The 17,703-nt window shown below is 37.1% G+C and overlaps 1 protein-coding gene across 12 annotated transcripts in view; it reads right to left on the bottom strand.

Moving 5' to 3' along the window:
• Nucleotides 1-17,703, bottom strand: part of LOC143033881 (uncharacterized) — a 512,083-nt gene that overhangs the window by 9,755 nt on the left and 484,625 nt on the right. For 10 of the 12 annotated variants that reach the window (XM_076199492.1, XM_076199484.1, XM_076199489.1 and 7 more), the window contains 4 exons: nucleotides 17,487-17,637; nucleotides 13,804-14,094; nucleotides 13,404-13,580; nucleotides 1,032-1,233 (listed from right to left, as the gene is read on the bottom strand). In XM_076199492.1, the coding sequence (XP_076055607.1) occupies nucleotides 1,032-1,233; nucleotides 13,404-13,580; nucleotides 13,804-14,094; nucleotides 17,487-17,637 (821 nt within the window). Of the gene's footprint in view, nucleotides 1-1,031; nucleotides 1,234-7,405; nucleotides 7,482-13,403; nucleotides 13,581-13,803; nucleotides 14,095-17,486; nucleotides 17,638-17,703 lie in introns of those variants that run through there. The other 2 variants (XR_012967200.1, XM_076199494.1) reach the window with 2 other exon arrangements.

Here is a 17,703-nt window from a genome sequence, read left to right as displayed (position 1 = left end):
CTGACGAGGCCACCTTCAGTGTCACCTGTAACCGTGGTGCAAAGGTGTACCGGCGACATGGAAGTGACCCGCTTGACCCTCGGTACGTCAAGGGTACTGTCAAATTCCCTGATACTTTAATGGTGTGGGGCTGTTTCAGCGGCAAGGGCTTGGGGTCATTAGTAGTGTTACCCAAGAACTTAAAAGTGAACCAAAACGTGTATTTGGAGCTTCTGTGTGAAAATTTACCTGAATCATTTGAAAAAACAGGTGCCACAGTTTTTCAGTAGGACGGTGCCCCCTGCCACACTGCTAAATCCATCACTACTTGGCTCAACGACTGTGAAGTGAACTTTATAAAGGACTGGCCAGGTAATAGCCCTGATTTGAACCCAATTGAAAATTTGTGGCACATTATAAAGAAGAGGTTACAAGGCAAAGACGTCAGCTCTATACCCAAGCTCGAGGCAGCCATTCAGGAAATCTGGGATAATTTGGAGCCTACAACCCTCCACAACCTAGCTGCTTCACTTCCACGTCGTCTTGAGGCTGTGTTAAAGCGCAAAGGACTCCCAACCAAGTATTAGGTGAGTAAAAATCCAATAAATATAATGATTAATTACATTTTTGTTTAGATTCGCTGAGGCGCCGCGAACTTTTGTCGAGCACTGTACATGCATTAAAAAAAAAATCAATTCTAGGTTTCAAGGTAAGTGACCCTGACTGTAACTCATGAAATATAAACCAATGTACTACCAGTTCATCATAAAAATTTTAAACCTTATTAGTTAATTTCTTTTTTTATCAGAATTTAAGATCTGTAAAAATCATGGCATACCACTTGACCTACAATGATGAATTAAATTCAAAACTAACTTAGGGTTATAATGAAAAAGTAATGAAAATCTTCCTACTAAAGGCAAGAAAAGAAAGAGAAAATAAAATAAAACAAATACTTTTTGTTTATTACTACCCATTAAAAAGAATTCTGAATATATATTCCCTCTGAATCAAACTTCACATTTGTTAAGAAAAAACAAAGCATTTACTACCTGCTACAATGCGACTTTTCTCCATCACTTGCCGGGCCAGAATTTGGTTGAGTGCTAAGATGTGTTCTCGCTCTCGCTTCTCCTTGTGGGTCATTTCTGGTTTGGTTGGATTGGCAGTTGTCTCTGTTAGCATTTTGCGTATAGACTCAGCCTTCTGTTCACGCTGAGCTTGTTCTTCGGCTGAGATTTCTTTTTCATCGTCCTTTGAAAATAGTTTGTATTAATATGGAATAAAGTACTGAGAACTGAAGAAATCTTGTGCATCCTTAAACCATTGTTTGAGAGCATTTATGACATTAAATGCATAACATGGGTAATCTTGAAAAAAAAAAAAAAGACTATACATTGATCATCTACAAAGAACAGCTTCCATACATTAGAAATATTGTTGATGATTCAAGTAATTTTGTTTGTAGCTCAACATTATCACAAAGAACTGAGCTGTACTATGGGTAAACAAAGAAATCCTAAGAAAGGGAGATGATACCTCTTGAAAGAATATTTCTAGATAATGAACAAAATTATCTTCTGTACTCATTTGAGAAGACGTTTGTTAATAATGCTCTGAAATTAAATTTTCTTTTTCAATGACTTATGAATATATTTCAACATGGATAATGTCAAGTAATTTTATTCAGCTGATGAACAGACCATCACCAGAACTGCAGTGTAACATCAACAAACACTTCTCTAAAACATGTTTCAAACCCACAACTCAGGAAAATGGGAAGAAAAATAAAGGTAGTGAGGAGCCTATGCTAGGAGGTGCATACCTGCAGCCAAAGCTGTCACCAATCATGGTTGTACAACAAAATTCCAACAATCTAAAATATAGCACATGTAGCTCCCATACTGAAACCAAATAAGCTACAGGAAGAAATGGCATCCTACAGATAAATATCACTACTCTCCACCACATCAAAGCTACTGGAAAGACTGACTACAAAAAAGAATCATAACTAATCTGTCTATCTTCACAAACCAACATGGATTCAACATATTTCTCCCAAACATCACTCAACAAGTGGTGGAGGGAATTAAGAAAGCAACACTAGAAAGAATGGTTATAGTGGCAGCAGACATAAACAAGGTATTTGATAAAATCCCAAGACATGTACATACATGTACCAAGGTTTTTTTTTCCATACCAAGGAGGTAGCCATATTCAAAAGGCATGCTTCTACTCCCACCCATTCCATTCCCATCCACCACCCCTCCCTCCTGACCCAAGAAGAAGAAAAAAAAAAAAAAAAAAATATATATATATATATATATATATATATATATATATATATAAATATATATATATATAAATATATATAGATATATATATATATATATATATATATATATACACATACACAAGTGGTGGAGGGAACTAACAAGAAAGCAACACTTGAAAGAATGGTTATAGTGGCAGCAGACATAAACAAGGTATTTATAAAATCCCAAGACATACACATATATGTACCAAGTTTTTTTTTCTCATACCAGGGAGGTAGCTATATTCAAAAGGCATGATTCTACTCCCACCCATTCCACTCCCATCCACCACCCCTCCCTCCCTCCTGACCCCCCCCAAATAAATAAATAAAAAAATATATATATATATATATATATATATATATATATATATATATATATATATATATATATATATATATATATATGCACAAGTATCACAAATCACATGTGACTACACCGATATGCTGAATACCACAAGGAAAAGAAAAATTCTTGGAATCCGAGCGCTTTCGTGATATTTGTTCACATCTTCAAGGATTACAATAGAATGAATAAGTACAGAGTAAGATGAGATATATATACACATGTGTCAAACCTCTCTCATGTGTATATATATCTCATCTTACTCTGTACTTATTCATTCTATTGTAATCCTTGAAGATGTGAACAAATATCACGATAGCGCTCGGATTCCAAGAATTTTTCTTTTCCCTGTGGTATTCAGCATATATATATATATATATATATATATACATATATATATATATATATATATATATATATATATATATATATATATATATATATGAAATAATAATAATATCATGGAGACAAACACTCACACCAATAAGAAGAAATGGCTAACAAACTTCTTAGCTGGTAGATAGTGCAGAGTAACCCAAAACAACCAAATGCCTGAGAACAAAACCTGTGCAATGGAGTCCCCAAAAAGGACCAATACTCTTACCTGGATCATTCAACATCCTCACAAATTCAAAACACAACAATAAAAGTCTCATCTATGAAGGTGATCTGATTATAATAACCCAGCACAGCCATCATAAAACACTTGTTAAGAACACCCAAACTTCTGTCTATATACCAAGAGGTTTTTTTTCTCCTTATAAAGGAGATCAAGCCATTCATGAATCAGACTCCCATCCATCATCCTTTGGTTTCCCTTTTATCTTATCTCTTTGTACACAAAGGATTATCCCTGTCTCCTATCCACTGCCTGGGTCAAGCAATGCAGTGAGAGACAGCACATTCATAGCAGAGCCAACCACTTCATTTAAACAGTGACCCTCTCTCCTCATCCCTTCATGTAAAAATGGAGAATTTATGTAGACAATTAGAATGGAAGCCTCACGTTTCTTTTGCAGGGCACCACAGCTCCCATGTAGCTGGTAACAGCCACTGGATTGGCCTATACGTCACTCAAGGAAGAAATATCGTGCTATTGTCTGGGTATGGCCAGGGTAGTGCAGTGTAAGGTGAGGTGTTCTGTGTCTTCTCTGTGATGATTGAATTTAGGGTAGTTTATTTCTGTAGCCAGGCCTATTCTGTTCTTGTATTTTCTTAGTACTGGATGGTAACCTAAATTAGGTTGTGTCACTGTGGTTCTTACTTATCCTAGGAGGAATTGGTCTGTGGGGCTTATGTCTGGAAGGGTTTTATGGAGTAAGGAGTTTGATGTTTGGTCTTCAAATGCTTGTTTCTGTGATTTGAGTGTGAATATATTTTTGTGTGGATGTACTGTAAGGTACAGTTGATAGGAAATAGGCAAGAACTGGTCAATAGGGAAACAGTGAATGCCAGAACTATACACGAGTTCAAGAATAAACTGGATGTAGAGATACAAAAATGGGTCACAACGAGCATAGCTCCCATCCCATAAAATACAGCTAGGTAAATACAACTAGGTAAATGCAATAGACTTAGTAATCATGTAGTAAGAGGTGAAACTATTGGTTGTTTTAAAAGAAGGTTAGATAACTTTATGGATAGGAATGATAGGTAGTAATGGACATGGAATTGCCTAGTGCAGGCCTTATGGTCTCTTGCTGTCTCCTTCATTCTTATGTTCTTATGTAGATGTTTGAGTATTATGCCAGTGGTGTGGTGTTTCTTTTGCATTCAATTGGTTGTATTTACCTAGTTGTATTTTACGGGAAGGGGAGCTATGCTCGTGGTGACCCATTTTTGTATCTCGCAAGATCAAGTTTGTTCTTAAATTCTTGTATTGTGTTTGCACACACTATTTTTTTTGTCCAATTTGTTCCATATATCTATCACTCTGTAGGAAGGTGTTCTTTTTAAGGTCTCTTCTGTAGTTGTCCTTTTTGAGTTTCATTGCATGTGTATGTGTGTGTATATATATATATATATATATATATATATATATATATATATATATATATATATATATATATATATATATATGTATATAATTGTGTATCATTTCCATGTAGTGTCTTATGGGGAGGCTTTTGGTTTTTGTGTGCAGGTGTTCTACTACAATTGTTTTGGTACATCCTGTTATTATTCTTAAGGCTTTATTATATTATATTTTATATGATGTGCAAATTGTTCATGTTTATTTTCTTAACCCCTTACACAGCAACTTTTTTTTGAGGAAACATCTCTTTTTCAGACTAATTTTTTTATTGCTTTTTTTTATAGTATTTTTCAAGTTGATTATGGAAATAACTTTTATTTTTATCCATTAACAATATTTTACTTGTAACTTTATTTAGAAGATACCATTTCCAGCAAAAATGAGATAACTTGTCTTCCCTTTTTTATTGTCTTTTTCCTAACTTTAGAATAAAAAGTAAAAGGCAATTACACACTTATTCTAATCTTTTTTATATCTTATTTTACAATTGATAATCCAGGGTTCTCAGTGAATGGGAAGTGCAGTGGTGGAGGAAGCATATTTTGTTCCGACACATCATGTCAACACCAATGTTGTAAATCCTCCTCCTCCTCACTTAAGAGAGAATAGCCATCATTAGATAAACTGATGTATTCAAGCTTCTAAGTGAAGCTCCATATTCATTCTCATCATCTGAGCTCAACATCTGGGCGTAATTTATATATATATATATATATATATATATATAAAAGAAAGAAAGAAAAAAAAACATATATATATATATATATATGTCCTCAAAAACAATGAGTCTGCTTCCTTTGCCTGATACCTTATCACTAACAAATGCATTCCAAGGCAGAAGAGACACAGCTACCAGATTCACCAAGTATATTTGCTGACTGCCAAAAAGGGCCCTAATTCAACAATTATACTCATCTGTGTCTGTTTTTGAAACATTATGTTTGGACAAGTTTACTCATCACACTCTGAAAAAGAAAAACTGGGTGAAGACGAGTTTACCCGTCCTTGCCAGATAAGGGGTTAATCATTGGGAACCATGCTGTGGAGATGTAGTTATTTGTGGATCTCAAGAACTGTTTGTAGACTGTGGTTAGAGTTTCCTTCTGCTGTCCAAAGCCTTTGCGTGCAACTGATTTTAGTATGTTTATTTTCTTGTTCGTTCTCACAGTCAGATCTCTGACATATGAGATGAGAGTTATATATCAAAAGTAAGGCCTAGAATTTTTTAGCTTGGCCATTCAGTTTTACTACTGGTTGTGTCTTTGATTCATTATTGCCAGGAGTATGCAATATTATTACTGATGGTGTATATTCCAATCTTGGGTGCATTATGGAACAATTTTTTCATCTCTTCATCCACATAATGAAAGGTTATCTTTATGTTCTTCAGCAATATATACATCTCTCCTACAGTCTTATTGATAGGTTTGTCAGATGACAGGCTGTGCTTTATCATCACTCCCAGCAAAAAGTAATTGGAGGAATGAAGCAGCCACTGATTGTCAGCTCTTCATATGTGAAAAGGTGGGAGAAATACAGTTGAAGTTGACTGAGAGAGAGATATTGGGTCCAGTCCAGAAACTGTCAAAAGGTGAGGGGGTTAACAGGTTTTGGAAATGGGCAACAGTGAGATGATTCTCTTTGTTCTCTATCTTGTAGGACCACCACACACTGGAACCCACAGTAGTCTCTACAACAATGAATATTTTGGAATAGTAAATTATTCTATAAAGACCTGAGGCTTCCTTTCAATAAAATGAAAATGACTGGTTTTACATGAAAGAAAATATATAAAGTGACCACCCAGCATTAATGGATGAATATGTTTTGTAATGCACAGCAAAAATGTAAAAAACACAAGATAGCCATAGTTTTTGTGTGTATACATAAATACTTAAACTTCTGTTCAACTTTCACTTAGCCTTTTTCAGGCAAAAACTACTGAAGTCCATAGCTATGTTCTCAAATGTACTAGATACCTGAGTGCCCTGCATGCATATCATAATGATGATAATGTTAATTACTGTACATCGACACCCTAGACTCTCTCATGTTTGTCCTCTATAATTTCCCTTTAAGAATGGAGCTGCCCCTCTACTCTGGATAAAGAAATATATCTTAACCTCTTCAATACGATGATGCCTATGTAGGCATCATGAAGCACAAGTGGGTATACAAGGATGCTGGTATTGGTGTCTTGATTATATTTATCTTGTAGTTGTAGCTGAGTGACCCCCAAATCTATGAACTGGTTTGATCACGTTTTTGGTGTTTATTATTACTCAGAATGAAAGAGAATGAGTAATACAGCAATAATTTAATATTTCATAATGCAAGTAGTGTGAGTATTGTGATACATCATACATTAGGCATCGCTGTGTTTGAGAATTTGACTCGTATTGAAGAGGTTAACAGGAATAATGGTGTTGAGATGAATTTAATATATAAGTCAGAGGGCAACCCCTGAAGTTAATCAAGTTGTATGAGTTTAGGAGGAGGAAGAAAATCTAGGAAGAATGTCACTGGGTTGAAAGGGTTAAGCTTTAGTTTCCAAGAATGATATCACCAGCCTCCATGCCCCTGTTAATCAATGTCTTACAAATTATGCATTTCTGTGTCCTAGCAACTGTTAACTCTCCTCTGTCCTAGTGACTGTTAACTGTCTTACAAAAACATTAATCTACTCCAAAAAAGCATATTTGATTTTACAGTAAACCCATGAACATCCTACCATCACATGTTGGCAGCAAAATAAGTAACTAAAGGCTGTTTTTATCGTCTCTCTAGTCCACCCAGTGCACAACAGTCTGTAAAGAAAGTACTGACATCTATGCTTTTTCTTGCCTATCAACATGCTGATATTTTGGGCATGGCTATAGGATTTAATTCTAGTTAATAAAATTGAGGATGATAATACTACATATACACACATATATACTATATATACAGTAAAGAAAATGGCCCATTTCTTTCCTAAGAAGATTAGGTACCTGTCTTAACAGGAGGACTGTTGACCCCTGCAGAAATAAATATGTGTATGGGTCAAAGTCATGGGGGAAAGAAACATTTGATAAAATAAATTAAACTTATAAAAACAAAGACTGACAGAAACAAAATCTTCTTATTAATATATAACTAAAAAAAATATTGGAAGATATTTCAAGGCAAGTGCTCCCATGTGTAGAAGAAAAGAGAAAAAAAGAAAGAAGGTACTAGCCAATGTGTGGGTGATTCTACATAGATGGCTTTCTCTGTAGTGATGGTACATCAGGATGTAGAAATCCTGTATTGGATAGCACATGAGACCCACAGGCATATAAAACATCCACATTTTCTGCAGGGAATTAAAAAAATATTGTGCTTATTTGTCATAGAGGGTTTAGGGAGAAATGTCAATGTAGTGGTATTGGGAAATCTCAATGCTAGGGTAGGATACAAGCCAATAGATAGAGTGGTTGGGAAGTGTGGATTTACAGGAAAAAATTGTAGTGGAGAGTTAATGGTGGAGATGTGTCTAGAGAGCTGATGATAGCAAACACAATATTTAGGAAGAAAGTTGAGCATAAGTACACATGGGAGAGGGTAGTGGATAGAAGGGTGGTAGATAGGGCTTTAATGGACTATATAGTGGTAACCAGGAGAAGAGTAAGAAGAGTTTTGGATATACATGTTCTTAGGGGAGAGAGTTGGGGAATATCAGATAATTGTTGGTGGAAGGTAAGTTGAGAGTGGAGGATAGATAATTAAAGGAAAAGGACAAAAGATAGGGAGGTGCTTAGAGTAAACTACTTAAATGAAAAAGAAAAAGAGGAGTACAAGAAGAAGCTGAGAGGGATTGAAGGATAGAGAAGAACAAGGAGTGGAGGAATGGGATATTTCAAAGAGGGAGTCACAAGGTGTACAAAAATGATGTGTGGCACAAGAAGCTTGGGAGGAAATAGAAGGAAGGGTAGTGAGTGTTGGGATCATGAAACAAAGAAGGTTGTAGAAGAGAAGAAATGAGCATTCACAGATTGGTTGCAAAATAGGATGAAAGAATCATATGAGAGATACAAAGAAAAGAGAAGTGAAGTAAAGCATAAGATAAGGGAAACAAAAAGAAGAGCAGATGTGAAATGGAGTTAGAGTGACAGAAATTTTTTAAAGTAATAAAAAGATGTTTTGGAAGGAAATTAAGAGAGGAAGAGGAGATGAATCAAGTAGAAAAGAAAAGGTAAGATGTGCAGATAGTGGAAGAGATGGCAGTAAGAGGAAGATGGGCAGAGTATTTCAAGGAGAACATAAGAACATAAGAATAAAGGAGACTGCAAGAGACCATAAGGCCTACACTAGGCAGCTCCATATCCATCACCACCTGTCATCCCCATTCATAAAGTTGTCTAAATGTGGAGGATAGGGAAGAAAAGGTAGTTGCATGGGAAGTGCTAAGAAAATGGTGGTAATGAATGAGGAATATGGAGGAGAAATAAGGAAATATGAGGTGAAAGCAGTTATCAAAATGATGAGAGCAGGTAAAGCACCTAGGTTAGATGGGTGTCATGTGGAGTGTCTAAAAAAAGGGAGGTACAGAGATGGTGGACTGGCTGGTGAGGTTGGTTAATGATTGGCGACATAACACATCCTTGGTGAAGTCCCACCTCCACCTCGAACCACTCACTCTTTCCATTTCTAATTCCAACATGTGCTCTACTACTCTCATAAAAACTCTTGACTGATATTAACAGCTTTCCTCCTGTCCCATATATCTGTAATACCTTCCACAGTGCCTTCCTGTCTACCCTGTCATAAACCTTTTGCAAATACATAAAGACCCCCTCAAAAAAAAAACATTCTTAACTTTTCCTATAGCTTTCTCACATATCTGCCTTACCAAAAAAATCTGATCCATACAACCCCTACTTGTCCTAAACCCACACTATCCTTCACCAATTACCTCTCCTAATCCTCTCAAAACCCTCCCATAAGCCTTCCCTACTACACTCAACAAACTGATCCCTCTGAAACTACTACACTTACACTTATCTCCCTTTCCCTTGTAAAGCTAAACTATACAGGTACTCCTCCAGTCTTCTGACACTCAACCCTCTTTTGGACAAACATTAACCATCCTCACCAGCCAGTACACCATCAGTGTACCTCCCTTTTTTAGACACTTCACATGACACCCATCTAACCTAAGGGCTTTACCTGCTCTCATCATTTTAATAACTGCTTTCACCTCATCTTTCCTTATTTCTCCTCCATTTTCCTCATTCATCACTGTCATTTTCTTAGTGCTTCCCACTGCAACTACCTTTCCCTCCCTATCCTCCTCCACATTTAGCAATTCTTTAAAATACTCTGCCCATCTTCCTCTTACTCTCATTATCATCTCTCCATCTGCACCTTTTACCTTTTCTTCTCTACTTGATTTACCTCCCCTTCCTCTATTAATTTCCTTCCAAAATATCTTTTTATTACTTTCAAAAGTTTCTGTCATACTCTTACCCCATTTCACAACTGCTCTCCTTTTTGCCTCCTTTATCTTTTGCTTTACGTCTCTTTTTGTACCTCTCATATGATTCTCTCATCCTATTTTGTCAGCAACCTGTGAATGCTTGTTTCTTCTCTTCTACATCCTTCTTTGTTTCATCATCCCCACCACTCACTATCCTTCCTTCTATTTCCTTCCATCCAACTTGTTCCATATACCATCTTAGCACACCTTATGACTCCCTCCTTGAAACATCCCCATTCCTCCTCCATTCCTAATTCTATTCTATTCTTCACTCCCTCCCACTTTTCTCTCAGTTTCTTCTAGCACTCATTCTCCTTTTATCATTTATGCAATTAACTTTAAGCACCTCCCAACTTTCTGTCCTTTTACTCTTCCCCCATCTATCCTCCTCCACTTTAAACTTAACTTCCACCAAAAAATGATCTGATATTCCCCCACTCTCTCCCCTAAGAACATGTACATCCAGAACTCTTCCTACTCTTCTCCTGGTTACCACTTTGTAGTCCATTAAAGCCCTATCTACCACCCGTCCATCCACCACCCTCTCCCATGTGTACTTATGCTTGACTTTCTTCCCAAACACTGTGTTTGCTATCATTAATTCTCTTTCTAGACACATCTCCACCATCATATCTCCACTACAGTTTTTTTCCTGGAATTCCATACTTCCCAACCACCTATTGATTTGATCTCCTACTTTAGCATTGAGATCTCCCAATACCACTACATTGACATTTCTCCCTAAACCCTCTATGCACTCATTTAGATTTATCCAAAAAGCCTCACTTTTCTCTATATTCAACTCACTACCAGGCCCATATGCATTCACAAACACCCACATTTCCCTTTCCAGTTTCACCTTCATCCACATTAACCTTGAAGAAACCTTCCACTCCACCACACATCTATCTCTTCACTTACTAGTATAGCCACCCCTTCTCTCCCTCATCCTCTCTTCACTCCCCACTACACTCCCAAATTCAAATTTGCCCCTCCCTTTCAACTTAGTTTTAGTTTCATTCAATGCCAATCCATCCATCTTTCTCACAAACATACTGCCTATCTCTTCCCCTTTACTCTCATCTGTACCACATTCATGCACATTAAAAGACCCAAACCTTAGGATTCTGGTTGGAAAACTCCTCCCAGACTGTCTTATGCCTTTTATTTTTTTTAGGAATGTCCACTGTGGGGTTACAGAGAGTTGGATACCTAGTCCTATCCTCGACCCATTTTTGTCACCTTTTACGACTCATGTGGGAACACTCGGAAGCAGTATTCTTTCTTACCTACTACATGGTTAATGATAAACAATAATATGATGCAGCTATATCTATAGCTCTAAATCAGTGAGTTTCAACCAAGGGTTGGGGGTGAATACGATTTGGTTTAACATCATAAACTCCCCTTCTCAGAGAAGGCTTTGATGGTGCCACTTTATGGAGGGCTTTATAAAGTATGAAACCTAATATATCATGCCTTTACTAACTCTCTGTCAGGCAGATTCAATTGGCTTCACTATGACCTCATGCCCAAATAGTGACATTGAATTGCTCAGCCAGTGAGCATCTAGTAGGGAGTGAATACATACATATACCAAGGCTTTTTCCCCCTTCCAGGGAGGTAGCCAAAAAGGGAAAGGCATAAAAACACTCCCACCCATTTCATCCCTAAATACACTCCACACCCCTCCCACCCTTCCTCTCATCTGAGCTCAGGGAGTGAATACATACCCAAAAATCTCAAATAAATTCTGTAGACAAGCTACACTAACTTGTTTTGTGAATAATGTGAGAATTATCAGAAGAGTGAAAGATAAGGATAACTGTGGCTCAGGGAAAAAAATCTAGATAGTATATGTGCCTGAAGCAAAGATTAGAAAATTAATTCTAATATCAGAAAATGCAAAGTATAAGAAATAGGAAATACCTCAAAAAGACTCACTGAATTATTCAATGGGAATAGAAACAACTGAAAATACAGAACAGGAGAAAGATCTGGGAGTGCTGATACAGGACAACTTACCATCTGACAAACATATCAGTAAGGTTGTGGGTAAGATATACAAACTGCTGAAGAACATAAAGGTAGTTTTTTGACCTCATGAATGAAGGCATAATGAAAAAAATTATAGGGTCTAATCTACCCTTGATTAGAATATGTAGTAATGGTATGGTTCTCACACAGAATGACAGATATATGCAAAATTGAGACAATACAAAGATCAGTAACCAAAATGGTTTCCAGCCTTGTATATAAACTGTACAAAGAGCAGCTAGAAATACTAAACTTCTATTCTACCAATCTATATACCAAGAGCGTTTTCTCCCTTATAAGGGAGGTAGCTAACTCAAAGGCACTAAACTTACCACCCTTAATGGAATAAAGATAAAGAAGTGATTTAACTGTGGTCACTGAAGGAGGACAAAAGTGATAGAGAAGATTTCTGGATTTGGGATGGGAGGGCAACATGAAGTCATGGGAACAAATTGAAAAAGACCACATGTACCACATGTCTGAGGACTAAAGAAATATAGTTTTCCATATATAGCCTAAATTACATAACCCAATTTAGAACCATGAAATAATTCTAAACTAAGAGATAGGACCTGGCTAGCCACATTTTGTATACAGAAGAACTTAAAAAAGAAAGAAAGAAAAAAAGAAAAAAAAAAATATATATATATATATATATATGTATACATATGTATATATATGTATATATATATGTATGTACATATATATATATATATATGTATGTACATATATATATATATATTATATATATATATAAGAGAATGGGCCTTTTGGTACATTATGCATATATATACAGCATTAGGACACTAAAGGCCAGGTAAGATTAAAGGAAATAATCTTATTTATATCCAACCTGTTTAATCAATCATCACTATAACTACTATACCATTGTAGTTTCTGTCCCATCTGTAATCATCAGCACCCACTTCCCTTCAGTTTTAAACCCTTTACTGGTGTATGAGCATGAACATCTGACTTCTAATCAAAATCAGGAGTCACTGTAACCAATTATACAACCAATAAAATTTATTTTGTAACCAATTAGGTGGCTAATAAACAGGACAAGCCTCTAGCCAAAAACATACATATAACACACAAGTTAAATATTGATAATTTACCTGATGCTAGCCTGGAAAAAGAAAATATACCTGAGGTTCTTCACTCTTATAAAACAGAATTCTGAAGAAACACTTACCTCATCAGGCATGTATCTCTCAGGTATCAATATTTTGTTTGGTGCCCCAAGAACAGAGTCAATGGTTGTTTCATTAATACGAAGGTCTCGGGAACTGAGCGTTGATTTGACAACATCTGGATGGTTCCTGGGTCTCAGTGCACGAACCATATCACAGTCATCACGGGATCTTGCACCCTGTGAACAGACATTTGCTATTTGTTTATTTTAGGTTCTCAGTGAATCTGACTGACTTTAAAATTGATGGCAACTACAGGCATTTACAAAGTAACTTACTGAAACTCAAGCACAACATAAGTTAACACTGATAGCCAAACTGTAACTGAATAAAAACAAAATAATAATAAAAGATAGCAGTACATGAAAAGATGGGTGTATAAAATGAAGGTTCTCTCATTACCTCCTCCAAACCAGAACAAGTTTCGAGGGTGAGAGGTTTGCTGCTTGAGATGGTGTGGTGTCTTCGTTTCTCCTTGGGTACAGAACGTTTGTGTTTCTCAGCCTCTGATGCCATTTCTTCAATGATCTCTCGAGCAGCATCACTCTTAAAGATGGGAGAAGGGGAGGAGGGGGGATCCGACTTGGTGGGGGAGGCCGGGGGGGAAGGCTTGGACGAAAGACGGTTGTGGTCTCGTGCAAAGCCGAAAAGCTGCTCGTGTGCACTTAAGGTTCGGTCCTTTGGGTTGTCGGGCTAACGGGTAAAAGAAAGAATGGGATGGCATGCGGAGGTATGGTTAGGGACATGCTTGGACAACACATCTCAACACAAGTTGCAGCTTATAGAAAAGCATTCTTTTTTTCTTTAACATTCTTCAAACCTGTTATTATTGCTGCTTGAATTGTATTGAGGCATGCAGAGTGGGTTTTACATAAGGACAAACAGAAGCACTAAACATACAGATTCACAGAGTATAAAATTTCTTTTAAATATGAAGTGGGTGGCCATGTCAAAATACACAAACAATCTTGAGGATGAAAGGTCTTCCTGTCCCCCTTAACACTGGTTGGGTCAAAGGCAATATAGTGAGGTACAACTCTTCCACAGCTGGGCCCAACAGCCAAAGATGATTTACCCCCAGCACTTTGTATGGTGACATTCCTCTCCCCGAATCCTCTTCTGCTCAAAATACTATAAAACATATGAAAATATCTCTTTGAGCAGTGCCATACTTTCATAAATTCATTAGTTCCATTCACTCCCACCTTTTGCACTTTTTTTTCCTTGCTTAACAGACAATCAATCATTCCATTGCCCATGGTCTCTTGTGGGAGACACATGGGATCCAGGTAACTCTCAACAGCCACTGGATAGACCCATAAATCACTCATGGAAGAGATGTGTTGCTGTAAGATGAGGAGTTAGGTGTCTTCTAAGTGGTGACTGAACCTGGGACAATTTGCATCTGGAGCTAGGCCTATTTTGTGTTGGTATTTTTTTAAAGTTAGATGGTGGTTTGATATGGTAGTATGGTCCTCACTTGTCTTCTCTGTAGATATGATATCTTGGACTGCTTGTTTTGTGATGAGTGTTTATTTGCTTTTGTGTTTACCCAGTTGTATTATACGGGAAGGGAGCTATGCTCATGGAGACCCATCTTTGTATCTTTCAGCATCAAGTTTATTCTTGCAATCGTGAATAACATTTGCACACACTATTTTTTGATCTAAGTTATTCCATATATCCAGCATTCTGTGTGGGAAGCTATTCTTTTTCCTATCTCTTCTATAGTTGTGGTGCTGGTGGATGGTTGTTTTAGATGTATGAGTAGTACCACCCCACCCATATGCTTATGGAAGACCAATGATGACATCACAGTCCCACCTTCATCTCACACCATCTACTCTCTCCATTCCCATCCTTTACACATGCTCTACTACTCATGTAAAAACTTTTGACCATCCTCAATAGGCTTTCCCCTATACCAAACATTTACAATACACTCCACAATGCCTCTCTATCAACTCTGTCATATACCTTCTCCAAATCCATGAAAATCCAAAAGAAATCTTTACCTTTTGCCAAGGACTTCTCACATATCTGTCTTGCTACAAATATTTGATCTACAAACCCTCTTCCTCTCCTAAACCCACACTATTCTTCCCCAATCATGTCCTCTATTCCTCTCTTAATCCTCCAAATTAACATTTTCTCACACACCTTATCACCTCACTTAATAGAATGATCCCTTTATATCTACTACATTCATATTTTTCCCTTTTCCCTTAGTATGGTGGAACTATGCATGCATCCCTCCAACCCAGAAGTGTACTTCCTTCTACTGGTCACTCATTGAACATTCTCACCAGCCATTTCACTACAATTATCCCACTGTTTGTCACACATTCCAAATGACAACTATTCAACTCAGGTACATTTCCAGCTTTCATCTCTTTCAGTGCTACTTGTATCTCCTTTTTTACCTCTTTCACAGAGTAAAAGAGGCAAGTAAAGGTCTGGGGGGGAATGAAAATTGTTTTGAAAGATAATTATCTGGGGCTGAGTGTAAATAGAAGGGTGTATGAAAAAATAATTGGACCCACAGCACTGTATGGAGACTTGGAATTTAGAGGAGGCAGAAAGGAAGAGCCTGAAGGTAAATAAGACTAAATGTTTGAGAAGTATGTTGGGTATTTGAAATATGGGTAGAGTGAGAAAAGAAGGAAAAGATGGATAGAGTGATGGATAGATGGATAGAGTGAAAAAAGATGTAAAAGGTGAGACAGAGAACAGGGTTGGACAGAGAGCTATTGATAAGAGTAGATCAATGAGTGCTGAGGTGGTTTAGAGACAGAAAGAATGAGGAAAGATTATACATACATACATATACCAAGGCTTTTTCCCCCTTTCAAGGGAGGTAGCCAAAAAGGGAAAGGCATAAAAACACTCCCACCCATTTCATCCCTAAATACACTCCACACCCCTCCCACCCTCCCTCTCATCTGAACACCTCCTGGATGACGGGTCATCCCTGCACCTTGCCCACCGCCCCGGGTCAGAAGCAGTGTCGCAAGACACAGCACATCCACAGCAAGGCCGCTTCATTTAATCGGCGACCCCCCCTCTCCGTCCCCCCTTGCATATAAGGAGAGGACGGGGAGAAATCCCTTCGGGCTGCGTCAAAATTTACTCACACATACTACCCCACCCCCCACCCCCCCGCCCATTCCATTATAAAAAAAGAAAAAAAAAGTGGAAAGCTGAATTAGTTGAAGTGAATCTGAAAGATGAAACACAAATGAGGCGGATAGACAGGGTCAAGGGGATATTGGTTGTAAGAGGAATGTTTGTTGAGTATGGAAGATATAGTGCAATAGACAGGTGTGAATGGAGAAAGATTGTAAATGGATAGATGAATGACATGGCCCAAAGAGATATTCCTGTCTACTAAGTGATTTTTTTTTTTTTTAACGCATGAGGAGGGGTCACCATATGATGAAGTTGTTAGTATGTATATAAGTGGTTAGGTTACCTCAAGATAATTTTCTCTTAAAACCATTACCTACTTAGCAACTATATTACATATGCAAACCCTGTACTTTCACTTAATTACCCTTGGAAGCATATAAAATGGTTTTCTTTATCTGATATAGAAGTTATGGGGATCAAGGAATTCTACATGTACAGGAAACACAAATCTGCATGTTTAGATTACACAAAATATAAAAAAAAATTACTGAACAGTAAGAAGCATATTTACATCAAATAACATATGCAAACAGAATATTCAAAATATAGGTTTTGGTATAAAATATCCAATTCATACAAATATTTCACAGAAGAACGTTTAATCACATCAAAGTTTTTAGTGTAAATTTTGAATCCACAATGAGGTTTTTTATATTTTACTACTTAGTGAGAGTGACTGATTAACAAGAGAAAAAAGAAAAAAAAAAGAAGGGAGAGAGAGAGAAAAAGTAAACAGGAGCAAATACATAATATTTCAAAGCTTGGGAAAATGATAAGACTTTTACAAATAATTTATGCACATACATTAGAGGACTGTCATGCAAGAAATATGTACAGTTGTGACAAGAGTTTAGTTATAAAACCTTAAACAATGTGTTAACACACATTTGCCTTACCTTCTTCCTCCACCCAGAATGCTTCAAGGCCAAGTTACTTGGCCTTGTCATAGTCCCAGCATTGCCAGCACTTGTGCGCATTAGAGCAGACATCATACTTAGGCGCTCACTGGGGCCACCACGCCCATAATTACGGGGAAGAGACACTGATCTAAAAATAGGTTCATTAAATATGTCAGTATATGATATGGATAAATGGGTCAATTTCTGCAGAAAT

The sequence above is a fragment of the Oratosquilla oratoria genome, chromosome 16 (genome assembly GCF_046742065.1).
Source record: "Oratosquilla oratoria isolate Oo_2021 chromosome 16, ASM4674206v1, whole genome shotgun sequence".
Classification (NCBI taxonomy): Eukaryota; Metazoa; Arthropoda; class Malacostraca; order Stomatopoda; family Squillidae; genus Oratosquilla; species Oratosquilla oratoria.
The sequence above is the reverse complement of the archived record's forward strand: the minus strand, read 5'-3'. Positions and strand labels throughout refer to the sequence as shown.